General features: G+C 40.0%; 1 protein-coding gene across 6 annotated transcripts in view; it reads left to right on the forward strand.

The window, feature by feature from the left end:
* The window catches only part of PCNX1 (pecanex 1), a 172,086-nt gene extending 152,743 nt beyond the window's left edge, over positions 1-19,343 (forward strand). For 5 of the 6 annotated variants that reach the window (XM_020902962.2, XM_020902965.2, XM_020902964.2 and 2 more), the window contains 8 exons: positions 6,524-6,624; positions 7,360-7,510; positions 12,704-12,934; positions 13,818-14,092; positions 15,376-15,581; positions 17,818-18,260; positions 18,673-18,813; positions 18,992-19,343. In XM_020902962.2, the coding sequence (XP_020758621.2) occupies positions 6,524-6,624; positions 7,360-7,510; positions 12,704-12,934; positions 13,818-14,092; positions 15,376-15,581; positions 17,818-18,260; positions 18,673-18,813; positions 18,992-19,132 (1,689 nt within the window). In that variant the 3' untranslated portion in view covers positions 19,133-19,343. The other variant, XM_070469566.1, reaches the window with a different exon arrangement.
* The last annotated feature ends 222 nt before the right edge of the window (positions 19,344-19,565 follow it).

The raw sequence follows: 19,565 nt of genomic DNA on the forward strand, positions 1-19,565 counted from the left end.
CTTCAGAAGTTATTTCCACCATTTTATCTTCCAGCTTACTGATTCGTTCTTCTGCCTCAGATATTCTGCTGTTGATTCCTTCTAGAGTATTTTTAATTTCAGTAATTGTGTTGTTTGTCTCTGTATGTTTATTCTTTAATTCTTCTAGGTCTTTGTTAATTGATTCTTGTATTTTCTCCATTTTGTTTTTAAGGTTTTTGATCATCTTTACTATCATTATTCTGAATTATTTTTCAGGTAGTTTGCCTATTTCCTCTTCATTTATTTGGACTTCTGTGTTTCAAGTTTGTTCCTTCATTTGTGTAGTATTTCTCTGCCTTTTCATTATTATTTTTTTTTAACTTACTGTATTTGAGGTCTCCTTTTCCAGGCTTCAAGAAAAGTTGAATTCTTTCCTTGAGGAAGGTTGAATTCTTTCTTCCTTTTGGTTTCTGCCCTTGTGAGGTTAGTCCAGTGGTTTGTCTAAGCTTTGTATAGGGTGAGATTGTACTGAGTTTTTGTTTGTTTTTCCTCTGATGGGCAAGGCTGAGTGAGGTGGTAATCTTCTCTGCTGATTGTGTTTTTGTTTTGTTCGTTGTTTAGATGAGGTGTCCTGCACAGGGTGCTGTGGGTGGTTGGGTGATGCTGGGTCTTTATTCAGACGGTTTTGTTTGTGTGAGTTCTCACTATCTGATACTCCCTGGGGCTAGTTCTCTGGGAGTCTAGGGTCTTGAAGTCAGTGCTCACACTCCAAAGGCTCGGGGCTTGATCTCTCGTCAGGAAGGAGGATTCCATAAGTGGTTTTTTATGGCATTAAGTGAGATTAAACCAAATATCCAAAAAAATGAGAAACCAAAGATGAACCCCAGACAAATGGTAGTTACAAAAGCAGGCAAATAATAATTAAAATAATGGAATATACACATAGACACCCACGAGCAAAGTCAAAACAGTCCAATAAAAATAAAGTACAGTAGATTGATCTGGTGAACAAAGGAAATCGAAAATTATATTTACCAGTTAAGAAAAAAACTAACTAAAACACAAACTGGAAAACAAAACTAAATCAAGGTGACAAGTGGGGAATAAATCAATGAAAACAAAGCTAATAAATATGTTGAGAGGAAGGGAAAGTAAGAAAAAGAAAGAATAGATGTGGAAAGTTAAATAGAGGTAGATGAAGAAGATTTGTATTAAAGATTAACTACAAGGGGAAAAGAACAGTAGCAAAGGCAAACAATGGAATAAATGTAGAAAGCATATAATAGGTTTTAAAAAGTTAAAAATTAAAATTATAAAAAAGAGGGGGAGAAAAAGGAAAACTCCACAGAACTGCAAAAGCCCAACGTAGAGGCAGAGGTTTATAACAATAAAAAGTGTGACTGAATATACACATACACGTATACACCCATAAGCAAAAGCAAAACAGTCCAGCAAAAATAAAGTACAATAGATTGACCCAGCAAACAAAGGAAACTAAAAATTTTATCTACCAGAACAAAACTAACTAAAGCACAAACTGGAAAACAAAACTAAAGCAGGGTGCCAATTGGGGAATAAAGCAATGAAAATAAAACTAACAAATATTTTGAGAAGAAAGAATAGCAAAGAAGGAAAGCATAGATATGCAAAGTTAAAAGAGGTAGATAAAGATTTATATATGTTAAAGATTAACTGCAAGGGGATGTATGACAAAAACCACACACAAAAAAATTAAAAACTGCAAGGGGAGGAGAACAGTAGGAGAAGCAAACAAAGGCATAAATGTAGAACAAATAATAATAGGTTTAAAAAATTAAAATTAGAAACAGAGAAACGGCAAAAGCCCAACATAGAGGCAGAGGTTTATAACTACAATAAAAAATGTGACTGAGGGGGGAAAAAGCTCAAAAACCTAATTGGACTTCATAGTGCCAGTAAAATCAACAACTATAACAGAGGGGGAGAAAAAAAGCAAAAAAAAATCCAAAAGAATCTACAGAACAAGTCAAAATATAAGAATAATGTTTTTCTTGAGTCACTGCTGTCAGAGTCCTTTCCCTCGCTGGGAGTCACGGTCCACCTCACCTCCCGAGGATGCCCTCCAACCCTGTGCTGACCTCTGGACCTGCTGTGGGGGCAGCTCAGATTCTAATCTGGTCCTACTCCTGTGTGTTCTTGCCTCCAATGTCCACAGCTATCAGAGCTAGTGCATCTTCTTTTGTGGGAGCTCTCAGTGACCTTTTATGTACTCCATAGAGAACAGAGTCTGCCTAGTTGATCGTGTGGATTTAATCTGCAGCTTGTACAGTTGGTAGGAAGGTTTTGGGTCTTCTTCCTTAGCCACACTGCCCCTGGATTTCAATTGTGGTTTTATTTGCACCTCTCCGTGTGGGTTGTCCACTGGGGCTTGCTCCTGACGCTGCCCTGGAGGACTTGGGTTTGCCCCTATGAGGGCCATGTTTGGAGGTGGTGCAGCTGCTTGGGTCACAGGGGTTCTGGCAGCACCAGGTACTCGGGAGTTGGCGGCTAGAGAAGCAGGAAATATAGGGCTCTAGAAGGGTATGGCAACCAGTATTGGCCAGTACACTCCAATATTCTTTCCTGGAGAACCCCTCTCCCTGGCAGAGAAGCCTAGCAGGCCACAGTCTACAGGCTTGCAAAGAGTTGGACACGATCAAGCAACCCTGCAAGCATAGGTGCACGCCTTTTTTTGCCTGTGTCAGCTCTGCCCCAGTGAGAGTTGAGTGTGAAGGTGGTGCAGTTGCTTGGTTTGTGGGGAGCCGGGCAGCCCAAAGTGTGCAGGGACACGGACTGCCTCCACTGCAAGAGTTATAATATCGGAGTGTTTTTTCGGAGCCTCTTATAGCTGGCGATCAGAAGGCCTCTTTGGCCAGCCTTTCTCCATAGCTCTGCCCATTCAGGCACTTAACTCCCGCGCCTGGGGTCCTTCTCTGTTTGGTGCGTCAGGCACATAGAGGGGACCCCTGGGTGGGGTCCTGCTCTGTAAATTGGCAGGTCAGGCACATAGAGGGGCCCCCCCTGGGTGGGGTCGTGCTCTGTAAATTGGCAGGTCAGGCACTTACAGGGGCCCCCCTGGGTGGGGTCCTGCTCTGTAAATTGGCAGGTCAGGCACTTACAGGGGCCCCCTGGGTGGGGTCCTGCTCTGTAGTTCAGTGCGTCAGCTGTTTGGTGGGCCAGCCTCTCTACTGTTCAGCTGCAGATGCTGGCGGTGTGGGGAGCGAGAGACTATGGTGGTGGCTCCACCCCCAACACGTGAGTCAGCAGTATGGCCTTGCTTCCATGGCTGCCCGACTTTTCTCCACAGACATTGCCCACCGCCACCTCCTCCCTTACATCCCCTTGGCAGCCCTCACCCTGGGATCGCGCCACAATCCCTAAACTCCAGCTCCCAGCCACTGCATCTTCCAGGGGACCAGCATTCCTGTCCGGGATATGTATGGCTGCAGCAAGGACTGTCTGATTCCAATTTAGGCTGCTGCAGATCAGCTGTTTTATTCTCAGCCTTGAATGTTTCTCCTCTGACTCAGAGAATTGCCCCATTGTGGGGATCGGACCCCTGCTTCACTTCCCTCACCCACTGAGGGCAGGTCCAGTCCTACTAACACTCCTGTTTTTCCCCCTAGTTCCTTCATCTTACTGAGTTTTGCGTGGTTCTATACATTCTTTTCCACTGGTCAGGTACTCCTGTCCACTCTCAGCTGGCATTCTGCATGCACTTCTGTGTCTGAAGGTGTATTCCTGATGTATTGTGGAGAGAGATGTACTCCATGTCCACCTACTCCTCCACCATCTTGTTCTCCCAGGATCTTTCTCAGTGAGTCGGCTCTTCACGTCAGGTGGCCCAAGTATTAGAGCTTCAGCTTTAGCAGCAGTGTCTTTATTACTCTATCTTGACCAGTTGCAGAAGCCTGAGCTAAGTTAAAAAAAATTTTTTTTCCCTATAACAGAAGCAGTACATTTTCAGCATATAGAGTTGACTGGGTGTGGGAGAGAGGGAGACAGAAAAGAAAGAAACATAGGATCTCCTTTACAGTTAAAATGAACCAAATTCTCCAAGCCAGGCTTTAGCAATATGTGAACCATGAACTTCCAGATTTTCAAGCTGGTTTCAGAAAAGGCAGAGGAACCAGAGATCAAATTGCCAACATCCGCTGGATCATCGAAAAAGCAAGAGAGTTCCAGAAAAACATCTATTTCTGCTTTATTGACTATGCCAGAGCCTTTGACTGTGTGGATCACAACAAATTGTGGGAAATTATTAAAAGAGATGGGAATACCTCTTGACCTGCCTCTTGAGACACCTGTATGCAGGTCAGGAAGCAACAGTTAGAACTGGACATGGAAAAACAGACTGGTTCCAAATAGGAAAAGGAGTACGTCAAGGCTGTATATTGTCACCCTGCTTATTTAACTTTATGCAGAATACATCATGAGAAACGCTGGACTGGAGGAAGCACAAGCTGGAATCAAGATTTCTGGGCGAAATACCAATAACCTCAGATATGCAGATGGCATCACCCTTAAGGCAGAAAGTGAAGAACTAAAGAGCCTCTTGATGAAAGTGAAAGAGGAGAGTGAAAAAGTTGACTTAAAGCTCAACATCCAGAAAACTAAGATCATGGCATCCGGTCCCATCACTTCATGGGAAATAGATGGGGAAACAGTGGCTGACTTTATTTTTCTGGGCTCCAAAATCAGTGCAGATGGTGACTGCAGCCATGAAATTAAGAGACATTTACTTCTTGGAAGGAAAGTTATGACCAACCTAGACATAGCATATTAAAAAGCAGAGACATTACTTTGTCAACAAAGGTCCGTCTAGTCAAGGCTATGGTTTTTCCAATGGTCATGTATGGATGTGAGAATTGGACTATAAAGAAAGCTGAGCGCCAAGAATTGATGCTTTTGAACTGTGGTGTTGGAGAAGACTCTTGAGAGTCCCTTGGACTGCAAGGAAATCCAACCAGTCCATCCTAAAGGAGATCAGTCCTGGGTGTTCATTGGAAGGACAGATGTTGAAGCTGAGATTCCAGTACTTTGGCCACCTGATGCGAAGAGCTGACTCATTTCAAAAAACCCTGTTGCTGGGAAAGATTGAGGGCAGGAGGAGAAGGGGACGACAGAGGATGAGATGGTTGGATGGCATCATGGGTTTGGGTGGACTCTGGGAGTTGGTGATGGACAGGGAGGCCTGGTGTGCTGCGGTTCATGGGGTCACAAAGAGTAGGACATGACTGAGCAACTGAACTGAACCCAGTAATTAATTAAACAGTCTATATTAAGCTAGTATCTTAGCTGCCCTTTTCTGTTTATGTTAATGGTTTATAAAATCAGATAAATACATATATATATATATATATATATCATTGAAAAATATAGAATAAGCTCATTAAAGCCCTAGATCCATGATTCTGCAATGTTAGCATACATTAGAATGTGACGGGAGTGTGATAGGTGGATCCCACCTCCAGAACTTGACTTCACAGGTCTGAAATGGCTCTAGAATTTGCATTTCTAGTAAGTTCCCAGGTGATGCTTTTGTTGCATCCCAGGATTACACTTTGAGAACCGCTGCATTCGATTGTTTTCTCAGTAATTGAGATGCTACCAAGATTCTTTTAGTATTATATAAGGTATACCATTTTGTTTGTGTGTATATATATAATTATTACATACTTTTATATATAATATATATTTAATATTCAATAATAAATGTATGCAATTGTTGAAAGAATTAAAAGGTTGAAGGAAAGCAATATTCTATAGACATCAATTTAATTTTCTTTAATGTGGTTATAGTCACTGATAGGCTAATGCTCTTGTCACTGATGCTTGCCAGGTTAAGTCCAGAAGTAACTAATTAATAAACAGAATATTTCAGGAGAGGGCAGTATCAGTAATGATGTATATCAGCAAGTACTTTGAGATATTTAGCTAAGATCCTAACACTGTAATACAGCCAGTGTTTTTTTTAGTTTGTTCCAGTATTATTATAAAGCATTAGTTTTATTTAAAGATTCCAAAGAACCTCCTTATACACATTCATACTTCATTTTATGCTGTTTCTTTCATTAGAACTTATATTTGAGGAGATAGTAAGTATATACTAGTTGAGTTCCTTATCCTGTCTGATTTTTTAAATAGATTCTTCTGATTTATTAAATACTCATATACCATTCTGATAAGTGACATTCTTTTGTTCTTTTTTTATTGAGGTGTAATTGATATACAACATTAATTAGTTTCAGGTATATAGCATAATGATTTGATGTTTGTATATATTGCAAAATGATCACAATAGCTCTAGTTAACATCCTTCATCATACAGTTACAGAATTATGTTTTCCTTGTGATGAGAACTTACAAGATCTACTCTGTTAGTAACTGACAAATATGCAGTACAGTATTGGTAAGCTGGAGTCAACCGTGCTATACATTACATCCCCACAACTTATTTTGTAAGTGGAAATTTGTGACCTTCGACCCCCTTCACCCTGTTCCTTGTTTTCTTTCTTGCTTTTTTTTGTTTGTTTGTTTAAAGCCACTGGATGTGGACAAAGATTCATCTCTGGTGACTCTTTGTTATGGACTCTGTGTTCTGGGACGGAGAGCTTTGGGAACTGCATCCCACCATATGTCCAGGTAAGGAAGGCATTGCTGTTTTCAAAAACAGACTGGGAAGCTCTATAACCAAAATCTGAAATGGTTTTTAATGGAAACATTCTATGTTAATTTATTACAAATGTTTCCTCAGATATTGTATATATCTTTTTAGTAAATACAGTGGAATTCTAAGTGGTTAAAAGAACTAACTTTTAAAATTCACACGTGTGTGGGCAGCTGTAGATAATGAGAATTTAATAATTTAAGACATTTAAAAAAACAACTCATAACATATGATTGGTGTCTTCCCATATACATCTATTTTTCTAACAGTTCACCTCCTTTTATTTTTATTTTTCTACTTTCAATCTTTGCTCGGAACATTTATATTCATATAATGGTACGTTAGATTTGGGGACTCTAAATGTAAACTGGATTTCTTGTTGTGAACACCCAGTTGAATTGGAATTAAGAAATGCCACATAACGCTTCTCTTCTGATTACTTCATGTTTTCCATTAGGCCCTCCTTACTTTTAAGTTACAGAGACTTTACCTTCTGATTATGTTCAGGGACTCACTGTTACAGTAGTTCATAAAGAAGGGTCCAGGGCAAATAGCCTTGACCCTTGTGATGCTGATTCAGGGGTGCTGACATTAGTTCTTGGCGTCTGTATCTTCAAAAAACTCCCAGATGATGCATAACCAGATGTTAGAATCAGTGTAATGGAAGACCTTTGTCAAAATATGTAAACTTTTATCTCCAATCTTAACAGTAATTTAGAGTCATTCCTCTATGGATTGCATGCCCTATTTAAGGGAGATTTCCGTATTTCTTCAATTCGGGACGAATGGATCTTTGCTGACATGGAATTGCTGAGGAAAGTAGTAGTCCCTGGAATTCGTATGTCCATTAAACTTCACCAGGTAAGAGGAGGGAATTTCTAATACATTGCTGGTTTTAATGGTGCTTCTTCACTTGACTCCCAAATTGTGTTCCTTAGGATATCCTTTTGAAAAATAATGATTTGAGACAAAGAAAAACATGGTTCATAACATGATATTAAATCTTAGAAGCCTGAAACTGTGTGTGTAACAGTGAATTTGAATAGTAATAGTAGAGAGTGACCTGGGCATGAACTTGAAGAAAAACACAAGCAGTGACAAATTGAAAATAAAAGCCTTGGGCCCCTGTAATGGTTGCTTTGACTTCAGGTGATTGTAATTCATGTGTTCTCAGGTGACTGTAATTCATGCCTGTTCTGTGGGTAAATGTTGGTTGATTCCCAGTGCAATATAGCAACATCTCAGGAGTCTTACAAGTGTTGGTATTACTTAACTATGAGCTTCATTTACCATGTTTTATAGAATAAATGATGGTTGAATCAGCCTTAATTAAATAATCCTAGTAAGGTAATAAAATGAAAATGAGACCCTCCCAAATGCAAATCTAAAACCATGGGCCCCTTTAAGAATATATTTTGAAATTAGGTACTGGCACTTGCTGCCCTTATTGTTCCACATGACGGCTGTGATGAGATTTGAACATAGAGAGCACAGGAGAGTGTTCATTAAGTGCAACTGCTGTGCTCGAATGTGGACGTCCCTTACTGCCAAACAAAAGGTGGATTACTCTTCAGATGATTTTACCATGATCTAATGGAATGAAGTTAACATCCCATATTATTTAGGAGCATTACTAATATAGACTATAGTATTTGAAAATTTCTGTGAAAAGAATACTGTTTTGAGGATGATGGGGGGAAAAAAGTATTTGGGATCAAGGAGAAGAGGGCGGCAGAGGAGGAGAGGGTTGGATAGCATGAGCTACTCAATGGCGATGAACTTGGGCCAACTCCAGGAGATAGTGAGGGACGGGGGGGCCTGGTGTGCTGCAGTCCATGGGGTCACAAAGAGTCAGATACTACTTAGCAACTGAGCAACAGCAACAGAATTGTCCATCATCAGACTGGCTTTAGAGTTTCAAGACAAAATTCAGTGTATTTTAAAGAAAAAGATGATGATTTTTATTAAAATGTTTTTAAAACTTAACAATTTCTCAGAAGATAATGTGTTTCTGGTACGTATGAAATGCTCTTTTATGTAGCATAATTCTTTAACAGCTCCTGACAGACATCTTTGATTCTAAACACCATGACAGGTGTTTTATCTCCCTCTGGCAGAGAGGAAACTGAGGCACAGACTCTCTGTATCCTCTGATCCCTGTCTCTCCCTGTGAGTGCTCTTGCCTGGTGCTTCCAGCCCATCCCTTGCCTGTGTTTTTAGCCTGTGACAGTGGTTCTCTGCCTTATCCTCGGGCCCAGCACAGTTGAGTACAGCACACTGTCATCATTAGCCATGAGTGACAGCAACAGTGACAGGTTGGGAACGGTTCAGGCGGTGGGCTTGGGAACCCAGGGCCATAGAGTGCTGAGGGAGAGGAGAAGATGAGAACACAGATGCAGCCTGGAGAAGTTCTGTGATCCACATACACCTTGGAGAAGAGTGCGATTGACCTGTGAAGTAGCAAGCAACAGCCATTCACTGAATATCGCTTTGACAGTGGGTTGCTGGTGAGAGACTCTCGGGCCAGGAAAAGATAGATGTGTAAATCAGTACTGTTCATCTCCAGAGTTCACTTGTACCCATGAAAATCCACAAAAGGCTTCTATGTTAAAGTATTAGTACACATGTATATTACTTGGCATGTGACCCAGCAAGTCCACTTCCACATATTTACCCAATAAAATGAAAGCATATGCCCACCCAAAGACTTACACACGTGTGCATAGCAGTTCTAGTCCCAAGAGCCCAAAGCTGCAGATAATTCCAGTGTTCATCAACAGATGGAATGTTACTTAGCAATAAATATACATGATCTACTGTTAGATGCCACAGGAAGAATGAATATCAAATATTATACAGAGTAAGAAAAGTCAGGTGTAAAAAGAATGCCTATTGTATTATTTTATTTAGGTAAAATTTAAAACAGGCCAAACTAATCTGTAGTGACAGAAAGCAGATCAGTGGTTGCTTGGGATGTAGAGATTGAATGCCAGAGGCCAGGAAGGAACTTTGAAATGACAGTAATAGTCTATATTTAGATTGTAGCAGTGGTTAACACAGGTTTACACATTTGTCAGAGTGCGTCTGACTGAATTCTTAAAATGGGTGCAATTTATTATGTGTAAATTATACCTCAACTGATTGTTTTTAAAAAAGATTCTGTTTCCAGAAAGCTAAATATATAAAATTTCTGTTAACCTTTGTTTCAGACACAGTCTCTGATAGGGTGCTTTTAAATTTTTAATTCTGTTTTTACTTTAGAAATTAAAACTGTTATCTGTATAATATTTAATTTTACAGTGTTCTGTAGTGTATCAGTGTTCTCATCCACATAATCACCCACAGCCCAGAGATTTATTTTACTCACAGTTTTGTAGCTGAAGATTAGCGAAAACTCAGAGAAATTAAGTAAATCTCCCTTTTCACGTGTTCTCTCTTGTCCTCTAATCATTTTGTAAAACAGCTTACTTCCTTACTTTTTTTCCCACTAATGTCTTTAAGGGAGTTTACATGGTTGTTAGAGCTAAAATACACCAATTAAAGTCTTGCTTGGTTTACAAGAGATACATAATGAAAATCTTGACAACCTGTGGTCTCCTTGAGGACAGTGATAGTGTCTTAGCGATCTTTATATCCTCATTGCTTACTGGCGCAGCACTTGGCAGCCAGTGAGTGTTACATGAGTTGCATCGTTTTAAAAAAATAGCATTTCCTATGCATCTTCTCATAACTTCTCAAGTGTATTTCTAAAATGCTTCTGAAAACTTTTCCTAGAATTGGAAATATTATCTCTTTTTATTTATTGGAAAACTAATGGAAAACAATGAAAAGTAAACATCTCCCAAGAGTAAGCGTCTTTTGTCATCCCATACCATCATACAATACTTCAAGAAGCAGTTACTGCCAATAATTGGATGCCTATCTTCTCTGCTTTCCCCAAGTTCATTCAGACATTTTCAACTATACTTATACATATTTTCCTTTTTAAAAATGTAATCGTGCTGTGTAAATTGATCTGGGGTGCAAGCTTTTTTCCCAGTTAGTATAATGTGGACACCTTTCTAAGTCAGCACCTGTAGAGGCATTTCACTTTTTTTTAATGACTCTGTAGTTTTCCAGAGTGTAATTTTTACTCTGTTTATTCAGCTCTTTCTCTATTCATGGACATTCTGCTTGTCTCAAATATTTATCAGTAAAACACTGCTGAATGATGTCCATAGAAGTTTACATATTCATTCAACCATTTTAAGCCCAATGAAAATAAATACTCGGACAGGAATGAACAATCTCCACTTTTGGCATGCGTAATGTTTTCAGACTTTGTGTCCATTTTACTGAGAATGTGTTTATTGCTTGTCTCTGCACTTTTATTTTCTATTCAGATAATTGTACAAATAGTACTAATCCAAGGATGTCATTTCTTCCCTAACTGAGTATCTTGCTGAAAGAGCATCTTATGTCAGAATGAAAAAATACTCAAAAAATGTATTCAATTTCTGGCACTACAATCATATACTAGTTTTCTAAACCTCGTTGTTCATCCACTAAGTCATGTCAGACTCTTTGTGACCTGTGGACTGCAGGCTTCTCTGTCCTTCACTATTTCCTGGAGTTTGCTCAAACTTATGTCCACTGAGTCAGTGATGTCATCCAACCATCTCGTCCTCCATTGCCCCCTTCTCCTCCTGCCCTCAATCTTTCCCAGCTTAAGCCTCATTGAGCTTCAGTTTCCAAACTTGTCAAATGCTGGCATTATCTGTTCAACCTACTTGACAAGATTGTACGAGTTAGGTGAGATCATGTGTTGGAGAACTTTCTACCCTATGTACCCACATGTACAATGAAGACTTCCGTTATCCTCAGGTCAGTGACCCTCCAGACCTGGAGGTGCATCCTTGGGGATATCGCCTTCTTGCTCTCACCGTGTCACCTCCAGATAGCACACGCTCCAGTCAGTTGGCCTGAGCACAATGAGTAACTTTAAATTTATCAGCCTCTTAACGATAAAATATGAAGACAGCCAATATAGTATTTGTGTTTCCTTAATAACATACCATTTCAGAAATTCCAAATTATGTTATGATTATTGGGGTTTATATCCTGTATCCCCTGTTAATTTTGGGATTTCTGAGTGGGAAGTATTAATATATTTCATATACTCTGTTGTTTCTTTTTTATTTTTTGGAATTTTTTTTTTTTTTCCATTTACTCCATTGTTTCATCCAAGCTATTTGTCATAGAGTCTCGCATGTGACAAATATTAAATAACAACTTACCAAGTAAATGAGAAGTTGCTAAGACCAAGAAGACCTAGCTTCTTTAGGACTTAGGACCCTTAATTTGTCCTCAGAGCTCATAGTTTTGAGCCTTATCTTAATTAGATGAGAGGCAGGATAAAGAAGTGTATATTGTTAGCATCCTAGAGATGAGACTTTAAGTGAAAAGCACCTAGTTAAAAAGAAACATAATTTAGAGACCTTTTATGTAGCTTTAATGGTGAGATGCTTGGAGAGATTGGGGGCAGGAGGAGAAGGGGACGACAGAGGATGAGATGGCTGGATGGCATCACTGACTCGATGGACATGAGTTTGAGTAAACTCCGGGAGTTTGTGATGGACAGGGAGGCCTGGCGTGCTGCGATTCATGGGGTCGCAAGGAGTCCGACATGACTGAGCAACTGAACTGAACGATGAGATAATCCTTTAACAGGAAAAAAAGATGAAGATATGCAAACCAAATTGAATGAGGTAAACAAAATATATATAAATTGGAACTAAAAATGGTTTAGCTAATAAAACTTAGAGGACAGGTAGGGTTGAATTGAGGAATTTGCAGATGTAGTAGAGCAGTAATGAGCTAATTCCTAGCCTGGATAAATTTAAGAATCAATAATTTACCTCTGATAATACTAACACATGCTGATAATGAAATACATAAGCCAGTTTTTAAGACATAATTTAGTAACTGATTTAGTTTTACAGAGGCTTTCATCATCTTGGAAGTCATTCTCTAATTTTCCTAGAAATACAATTCTATCTTTATTTCCGTATATAGGACCATTTCACTTCTCCGGATGAATATGATGACCCCACTGTGCTCTACGAAGCCATTGTATCCCACGAGAAGAACCTCGTCATCGCCCACGAAGGGGACCCTGCGTGGCGGAGTGCAGTGCTCGCCAACTCACCCTCCCTGCTCGCTCTGCGGCATGTCATGGACGACGGCACCAACGAGTACAAGATCATCATGCTCAACAGACGCTACCTGAGCTTCAGGGTCATTAAAGTAAGGTTTGGAGGCCCTTGTCTGCCTCTGAAAACAGTAGAACTTAGAGAACCTTATCCAGACTTTTAAAAAGTCATGAAATTCTTTCACAGAAAACAAAAACATAACAACCACACTACATTGATGTTTATTGTTTATGAGCACTTAATAATTTATTTTGCTAGTCATGTACTCTGTCTTCTGAAGTTTTCTCATGTGCCATAAAACCTTTCCTTATTTCTGTTTTGGCAGTCTCTTGCCTGTTATACGTGCTGTTTGGGCAGCATCTCTTCTGAAAATGTCAGCCCTGTATTGCTAATATGATATGATTCCTAGGTCACATAATAAAACTATAACTTGTACTTGATAGTGATCGGTAGTTCACTGTAAATGGTTCGCTCTAACCTGTTTTTTGGTTGGTTTGTTTTGTTGTTTTTTTAAATGTCTCAAGACTGTAGGAGGCGTAATCTCTGAAATTTCATTTTGATAGTTTGAAATGGTTTACTTGTTTCTTCATTGAATCAACCACCTGCCCCCCCCACAAAATCACAAATATCCTTTCAACTCTAAATACTTGTTACCTCTCATTTCTGTCAAAAATACCTGTTATCTCAGTTACAGCATTCAGTGCTTCACCTATTTAGAAAACTAAATAGACTACATTTTACTGGGTATTTTTACAAGACAGCAAAGGGAAGAGCTCTGTAGGTGCTTATTATTTAACAACCTAATGATGGTGGGAAATGGTTAACTCCCATTCAGATGTGACCTACTTATATTTGTTTCCTGCTTTTCACAGCTGGTTATTGTAATGTCTTTCATATCCCTCCCTTTGCTGCTCTTCTATTTATATAGATTTTATTCTTAGCCCCTTAACCTACTTCCTGTGTGTTCTGATTTTCAGGTGAATAAGGAGTGTGTCCGAGGCCTTTGGGCAGGGCAGCAGCAGGAGCTTGTTTTCCTGCGTAACCGTAACCCAGAGAGGGGTAGCATCCAAAATGCCAAGCAAGCCCTGAGAAACATGATAAACTCATCCTGTGATCAACCTATTGGCTACCCGATCTTTGTCTCACCCCTGACAACTTCTTACTCTGACAGCCATGAACAGCTTAAAGAAATTCTTGGGGGACCCATCAGCTTGGGAAACATCAGAAACTTCATTGTGTCTACCTGGCACAGGTGAGCCATGGGGCTGCCTTTCCCAGCAGTGGTGTGTCCTGCCCTGCCTAATCGATGCCTTGTGCGTTAGCATCACCTGGAACGCTTTAGAAAAAATACAGCTGGCATGGTACAATAAAAGCTTGTTACAGCTGAGCTTTAGGAAGTAGAATCTGAGTATGTGTATCTTTAAACTCTTATTAGATAAATCTAACGCACAACTCTGGTCAGGAACCACTGCTCTAGCATTTAATAGAATCTTGAATAATTCCCTCTCTTTAATTTTTTTAAACTCTATTGCAGCATATTGTCACTGTTATAATGTGTGGGTCAGCAAACAGGGCGAACTAGAGAAAAAGGAAAGAAACTCGTGCAAGTTGATTGCATTCTTTTCGTGTTCCATTCAGGCAGTAGGGGGAGCACGCTGTCCGTGTTGAAGCTCCTCCTCGTTCAGTGCAGAGATCCTGCTGCCATTTGAACAAGTAGCACTCAAGTCTGAAATCTGTAATGTCCTCAAGTATGCACATGAGTTTTTTCCTCTGCCTTTTGTCTAATAAGTTATGATGTGTGGTGGTATAGGAACATCATAATTTGATGGGTGGTAAAGAAAAATCGCAGATCAAGAGTTGTTCAGATCCTTAAATACCAGAACTTAAGAAAAACAGGATTGGAGCAATGAACTCTAAAACAGATGCTTTAAAATTCCTCTAGCATTAAAGTAAAATTTCACCATTTAACATCAACCCCTATTCAAACAGAAGGAAGGACACAAACCAGGATAGTGTTCAAAGATTTCTCTTTGAAAAATAGGTGTTGTGTTGAAATTGCCTTGTTTGCTCAGGACTGAGTGGTTTTCTGGGGTGCAGGATTTTCAGTGCCAAACTGAGACAGTTTAAACTTTACACTTTAAAAAAGAAGAAGAAAAATTATTAACAGCAGCTGTCTTCAGTTTGCTACAACATTTAATTTAAATCAGCTAGGTTTTCGTGGGTTGTATACAGTGGCAAGAATTCTATTTCCAGCTGAGATCTTAATGGAACAAGTTGTTATGTGCAGTTCTTCATTATGGTGTAGGAAAGGTGATAGAGTGTATAAAAGTGAAGTCAGTTAAGAATGGAGTCAGTGAATTTAAGAGGGCAATATGAAAACATGAGTTTTTTGCTTCCTGATGTTGATTGCCTCATGAAGACTTTCAAAGGTGAACATTAGTAGCGTTAAATGTTTAGAATAGCTAGAAAAAGGAGAAAATACCTATCTTGATGTGGCCTTGGGACAGTGACTCCTCCTCCGGTGTTTGTTCCTAGGTTAAGGAAAGGTTGTGGTGCCGGATGTAACAGTGGTGGCAACATTGAAGATCCCGATACCGGAGGTGGGCCCTCCAGCACCAGTAACAGTGCGACAACTGCCAGCGATCCCCACAGCAGCGCCTCCCAAGGAAGCACTGGAAACCCAGGCCAGGCACCCGGAGCAGGACTTCATCCTCCTGTCACATCCTACCCTCCGACCCTAGGTAATCTGAACCAAAATTCTGTGTGGGACGTCAGCCTCTCAGCTATGGGGTTCAGGTGGTGTGTGTGTGTAAAGAGGATGCCACATTACCTACTTGGAAATACGTAAGCAGAATGTTTTGTTTGATTCCCAGTGGGCCGTTATCCTGTCTATATTAATCATTTTATGTATATAAATATATAGTACTTAGAAATAGCCTTTCTTTGGAAGTACCATTTTTAAAGGCTAATCATACGTAACTAATATAATTTATGTAACTTCTCGCCTATTGAACAATGATTTGGTTTCTTCTGCGTATTATAACTTTGTATATAAATCTTCGCATTATAATCCTTTATTCTTTCCTTGGGCTGGAAAGTTGAGAAATGAAATCAAATCAAAGTTTATGAAGATGTTTAAGACTCATGATATAAAATGCCAAAAATCTTTCTAGACTTCCGTTTTTAAACCAGTTGGTACCCTGACCAGTCGTACATACGAATGCCAGGTTTGGGTATCATCATTCCCAGCTCTGCTCCCTGCTCTCAGAGAAAGGAGAAGGGGGGTGGTCTTCAGCTCCATTGTTTTAATTTGCATGGCGGTAATACCTGTGGTTGGAAACTTTTGAGCTTATCATCTCTTCTTTCTGAAGTAGTATTAAGTCTCTTGCTCTTTTTTCTAGTTGGTTATCTTTTTCTGGTTTATCTTTAGGATTTTTTTTTTAATTTATTTTTGTCTGCACTGGATCTTCGTTGCTCCATGAGAGCTTTCTCTGGTTGGGGCAAGTGGCAGCTACTCTCCAGTTGCATGCACCAGCCTCACGTTGCTGTGACTTCTCTAGCTGCTGAGCAGAGCTCTCGGGCGCGTGGGCTCCGTAGTTGTGACTCAGGAGCTTAGTTGTCCCATGGTATGTGGGCTCTTCCTGGGCCAGGGATCAAACCCTTGTCCCCTGCACTGGTAGGAGGATTCTTAAGCCCCGGACCACTAGGAAAGTCCATATGTTTTTTCTGTTTTTATTTGTATATTCTGGGTTGAGCTTTTTGTCAGTTTTCTGTACCAAAGATATCTTGCCATTCTGTATCTTGACTCTCTCTTCTCTTCCTGTGAAGAGTGGGCTTGTCTTTTTTTAATGAGAAGTTCTTAATTTTTGTGTAGAGCAATTTACTAGTCTTTTCCTTTATGATTAACAATTTTTTGTATCCTATTTAAGAAAATTTTCCTTATCCCGAAGGAAGGTATTTTACTAATTTGCCTTTTACATGAGAGCCATAATCTTACCTGATATGCAGGCCAGATTTCGTCTGTTCCCAGATGGCTGGTTGGTTGATCAGCATTGTCCTTTTCCCCAATGTTGAACATGAATCAGATTAAATTTTAAACTATTTACTTCAATTTAAAAAGAGGTTACAGCACTGAAATTGTTAAGACTCTAAATAGGTGTATGGTCAACATTTTGTTTGTTCTTTTTTAACTTCCGAGTGAAAACCTAAAACTGCCACTGTGCTGCTTTAAATGTACCTTCTACTCTTAACACTGATTAGTGCTTTTTAACTTTCAGATAAAAAGCACATGTAATTATTTTTCAGTACAATTAATAATAATTTTCTAATAATCTTCACATCACTCTTCACAAATCTGAAGAATTCTGTCAAGCCATTAGAAAAAAGGACGCAGAAGAACCTGCTATTCAGTATCATTGATCATATTCAGTAGTGATCCCTAATACACATGCATATTGCAGTGATGCATCTCTGTTCTTCTGTAGATAGTATAACTTGTCAGTGCAGTAGATTGAAATGGCATTAATACTCTACTTTGAGAAATAGTTAACAGCTTACCGCATAGTAGATCCTTAATATTTCTGTCTCATTTCCATGAACTATTTCATCTCTGATGTATTAAAGAGGTACTCATGTTATTCTGAAATATCTGAGTGAAAGAAATTTTAGGATTTATCTCAACCCTAAATCCTGCTATTTCCTATAGATTACCTAATTGTGTTTTTCATATGGCCCAGAATTTGGATTTTAAAAAGCTTCAGCAAATGAAAATTATAAGAACCACACGAAAAAAAAGATCTCAGATATTTCTTTCCAACAACTTTAAAAGTTTCAGGTATAAATGTTAAGTTCAGTAAATTCACCAGCTAATTTGTGGTGAGAGGCTTCAGGGAGACAGTCCTAGAAGCTACAGAAGAGCCGACGGTGCTGGCGTCGTTCCGCCCAGAATGAGTGCTGCTGCTGTCTCTCCCTCCCCAGGCTCGAGCCACAGCTCCCACTCCGTGCAGTCCGGCCTGGCCCGGCAGTCCCCTGCCCGGGCCTCCGTGGCCAGCCAGTCCTCTTACTGCTACAGCAGCCGACACTCGTCTCTCCGGATGTCCACCACGGGGTTTGTGCCTTGTCGGCGCTCCTCCACCAGCCAGATATCGCTTCGCAACTTGCCGTCATCCATCCAGTCCCGCCTCTCTATGGTGAACCAGATGGAACCCTCCAGTCAGAGCGGCCCAGCCTGTGTGCCGCATGGCTTGCCTTCCTCCAGCAGCTCCAGCCAAAGCATCCCTGCCTGCAAGCATCACACCCTCGTGGGCTTTCTCGGGACAGACGGCGGCCAGAGCTGTGCCGCTGACGTGCAGCCCGGCAGCACCTCAAGCCCTGCCAATAACTCCCATGCCAAAAAGGGGGAGGTGATTTACAGAGTCCAAGTGAGTAAGCCCAGCGTTCTTCTTCCACTGTTTCTCCTTCCCGGTTTTGATTTCTTGTGTTTTGAGTGAAAGACTCCTGTGAAAACACACCTTATACTACTTAGTCTGAAGGAAGAACATTTGTGAATGTTGCAAAAAAACTTTCTGCCAATGTAAAAACTGAAAGCAAGCAGTTTTTCACTGGTGATATTTGTTCCCTCTTCAGCCGTGGTTACGTGGCCATGGCAGTAAGGTCTCCCGGGAGGCTGACAGGAACTCACATGGCGTTTAGGTTGTTTTTTAATTGCATTAGAGGCAGTGGAGAATGTGGACACAAAGAGTACTGTGAAAGAAATTTTGTTTGGAATTATATAATTATTCATCTTCAAGGAAATAATGAATTGGAAATGATTCATATTTACTTACAATGTAGATTGTGGATCCCGGTCAAATTCTGGATGGAATCAACCTGTCAAAAAGGAAAGAGCTGCAGTGGCCTGATGAGGGTATTCGGTTAAAAGCTGGGAGGAATAGCTGGAAGGACTGGAGTCCTCAGGAGGGCATGGAAGGCCATGTAAGTTCTTCTGAAGCTGGGGCCCTGACTTTTTGTAGCCTGTATGCATGTTTTTAGCTGATTTATGTACTTATGCTTAATTATCAAACTGAATTACTGCCTCTAATTGTAAGGATAGAGTCTGTGAGTGTATTCAAGGTCTCTGCCACTAACTGCTTGTTTTGTGCTAAATCATCAGGTGATTCACCGATGGGTGCCTTGCAGCAGAGATCCAGGTACTAGATCCCACATCGACAAGACAGTACTTCTGGTCCAGATTGAAGATAAATATGTGACTGTGATTGAAACTGGGGTACTAGAACTTGGGGCTGAAGTGTGAGCCAGTGTTTTATAACTTCATTTCTTTTCCCTCAAAATTCCAAGATGTTGGGAAAAAAAAAGAGGAGAGAGCAGAAGATGCCTGCAGTTATCACTTTGATCCTGTAGGAGAGACTTGAATATAGAGTGGGCTTGGTTAAGCACCTCTCCTTCGCCCTGACTCCCATCACTGTCTCCATCCCCAAATAAAGCTGAAATATTTTTTTAAGTTAGCTGCTGAGAAAACATTTTGCATGAAGGATAAAGTTCTGTTAAAATACATCCCTAAAAGTTTTTTCCTATGCATTGCCTATGCTTTAAATCAACAAATTCTTGATTTCTAAACTACAATCTCATATTTTTCTAATTTCTTTGCCAAAAATATTTGCCATGTTTTGTCATAAAACATGAAATCCATTTACCTTGATTTTTAGAAGCAAGTGTAGACACCTTCA

This window comes from Odocoileus virginianus, chromosome 6 (assembly GCF_023699985.2).
Source record: "Odocoileus virginianus isolate 20LAN1187 ecotype Illinois chromosome 6, Ovbor_1.2, whole genome shotgun sequence".
Taxonomy (NCBI): domain Eukaryota; kingdom Metazoa; phylum Chordata; class Mammalia; order Artiodactyla; family Cervidae; genus Odocoileus; species Odocoileus virginianus.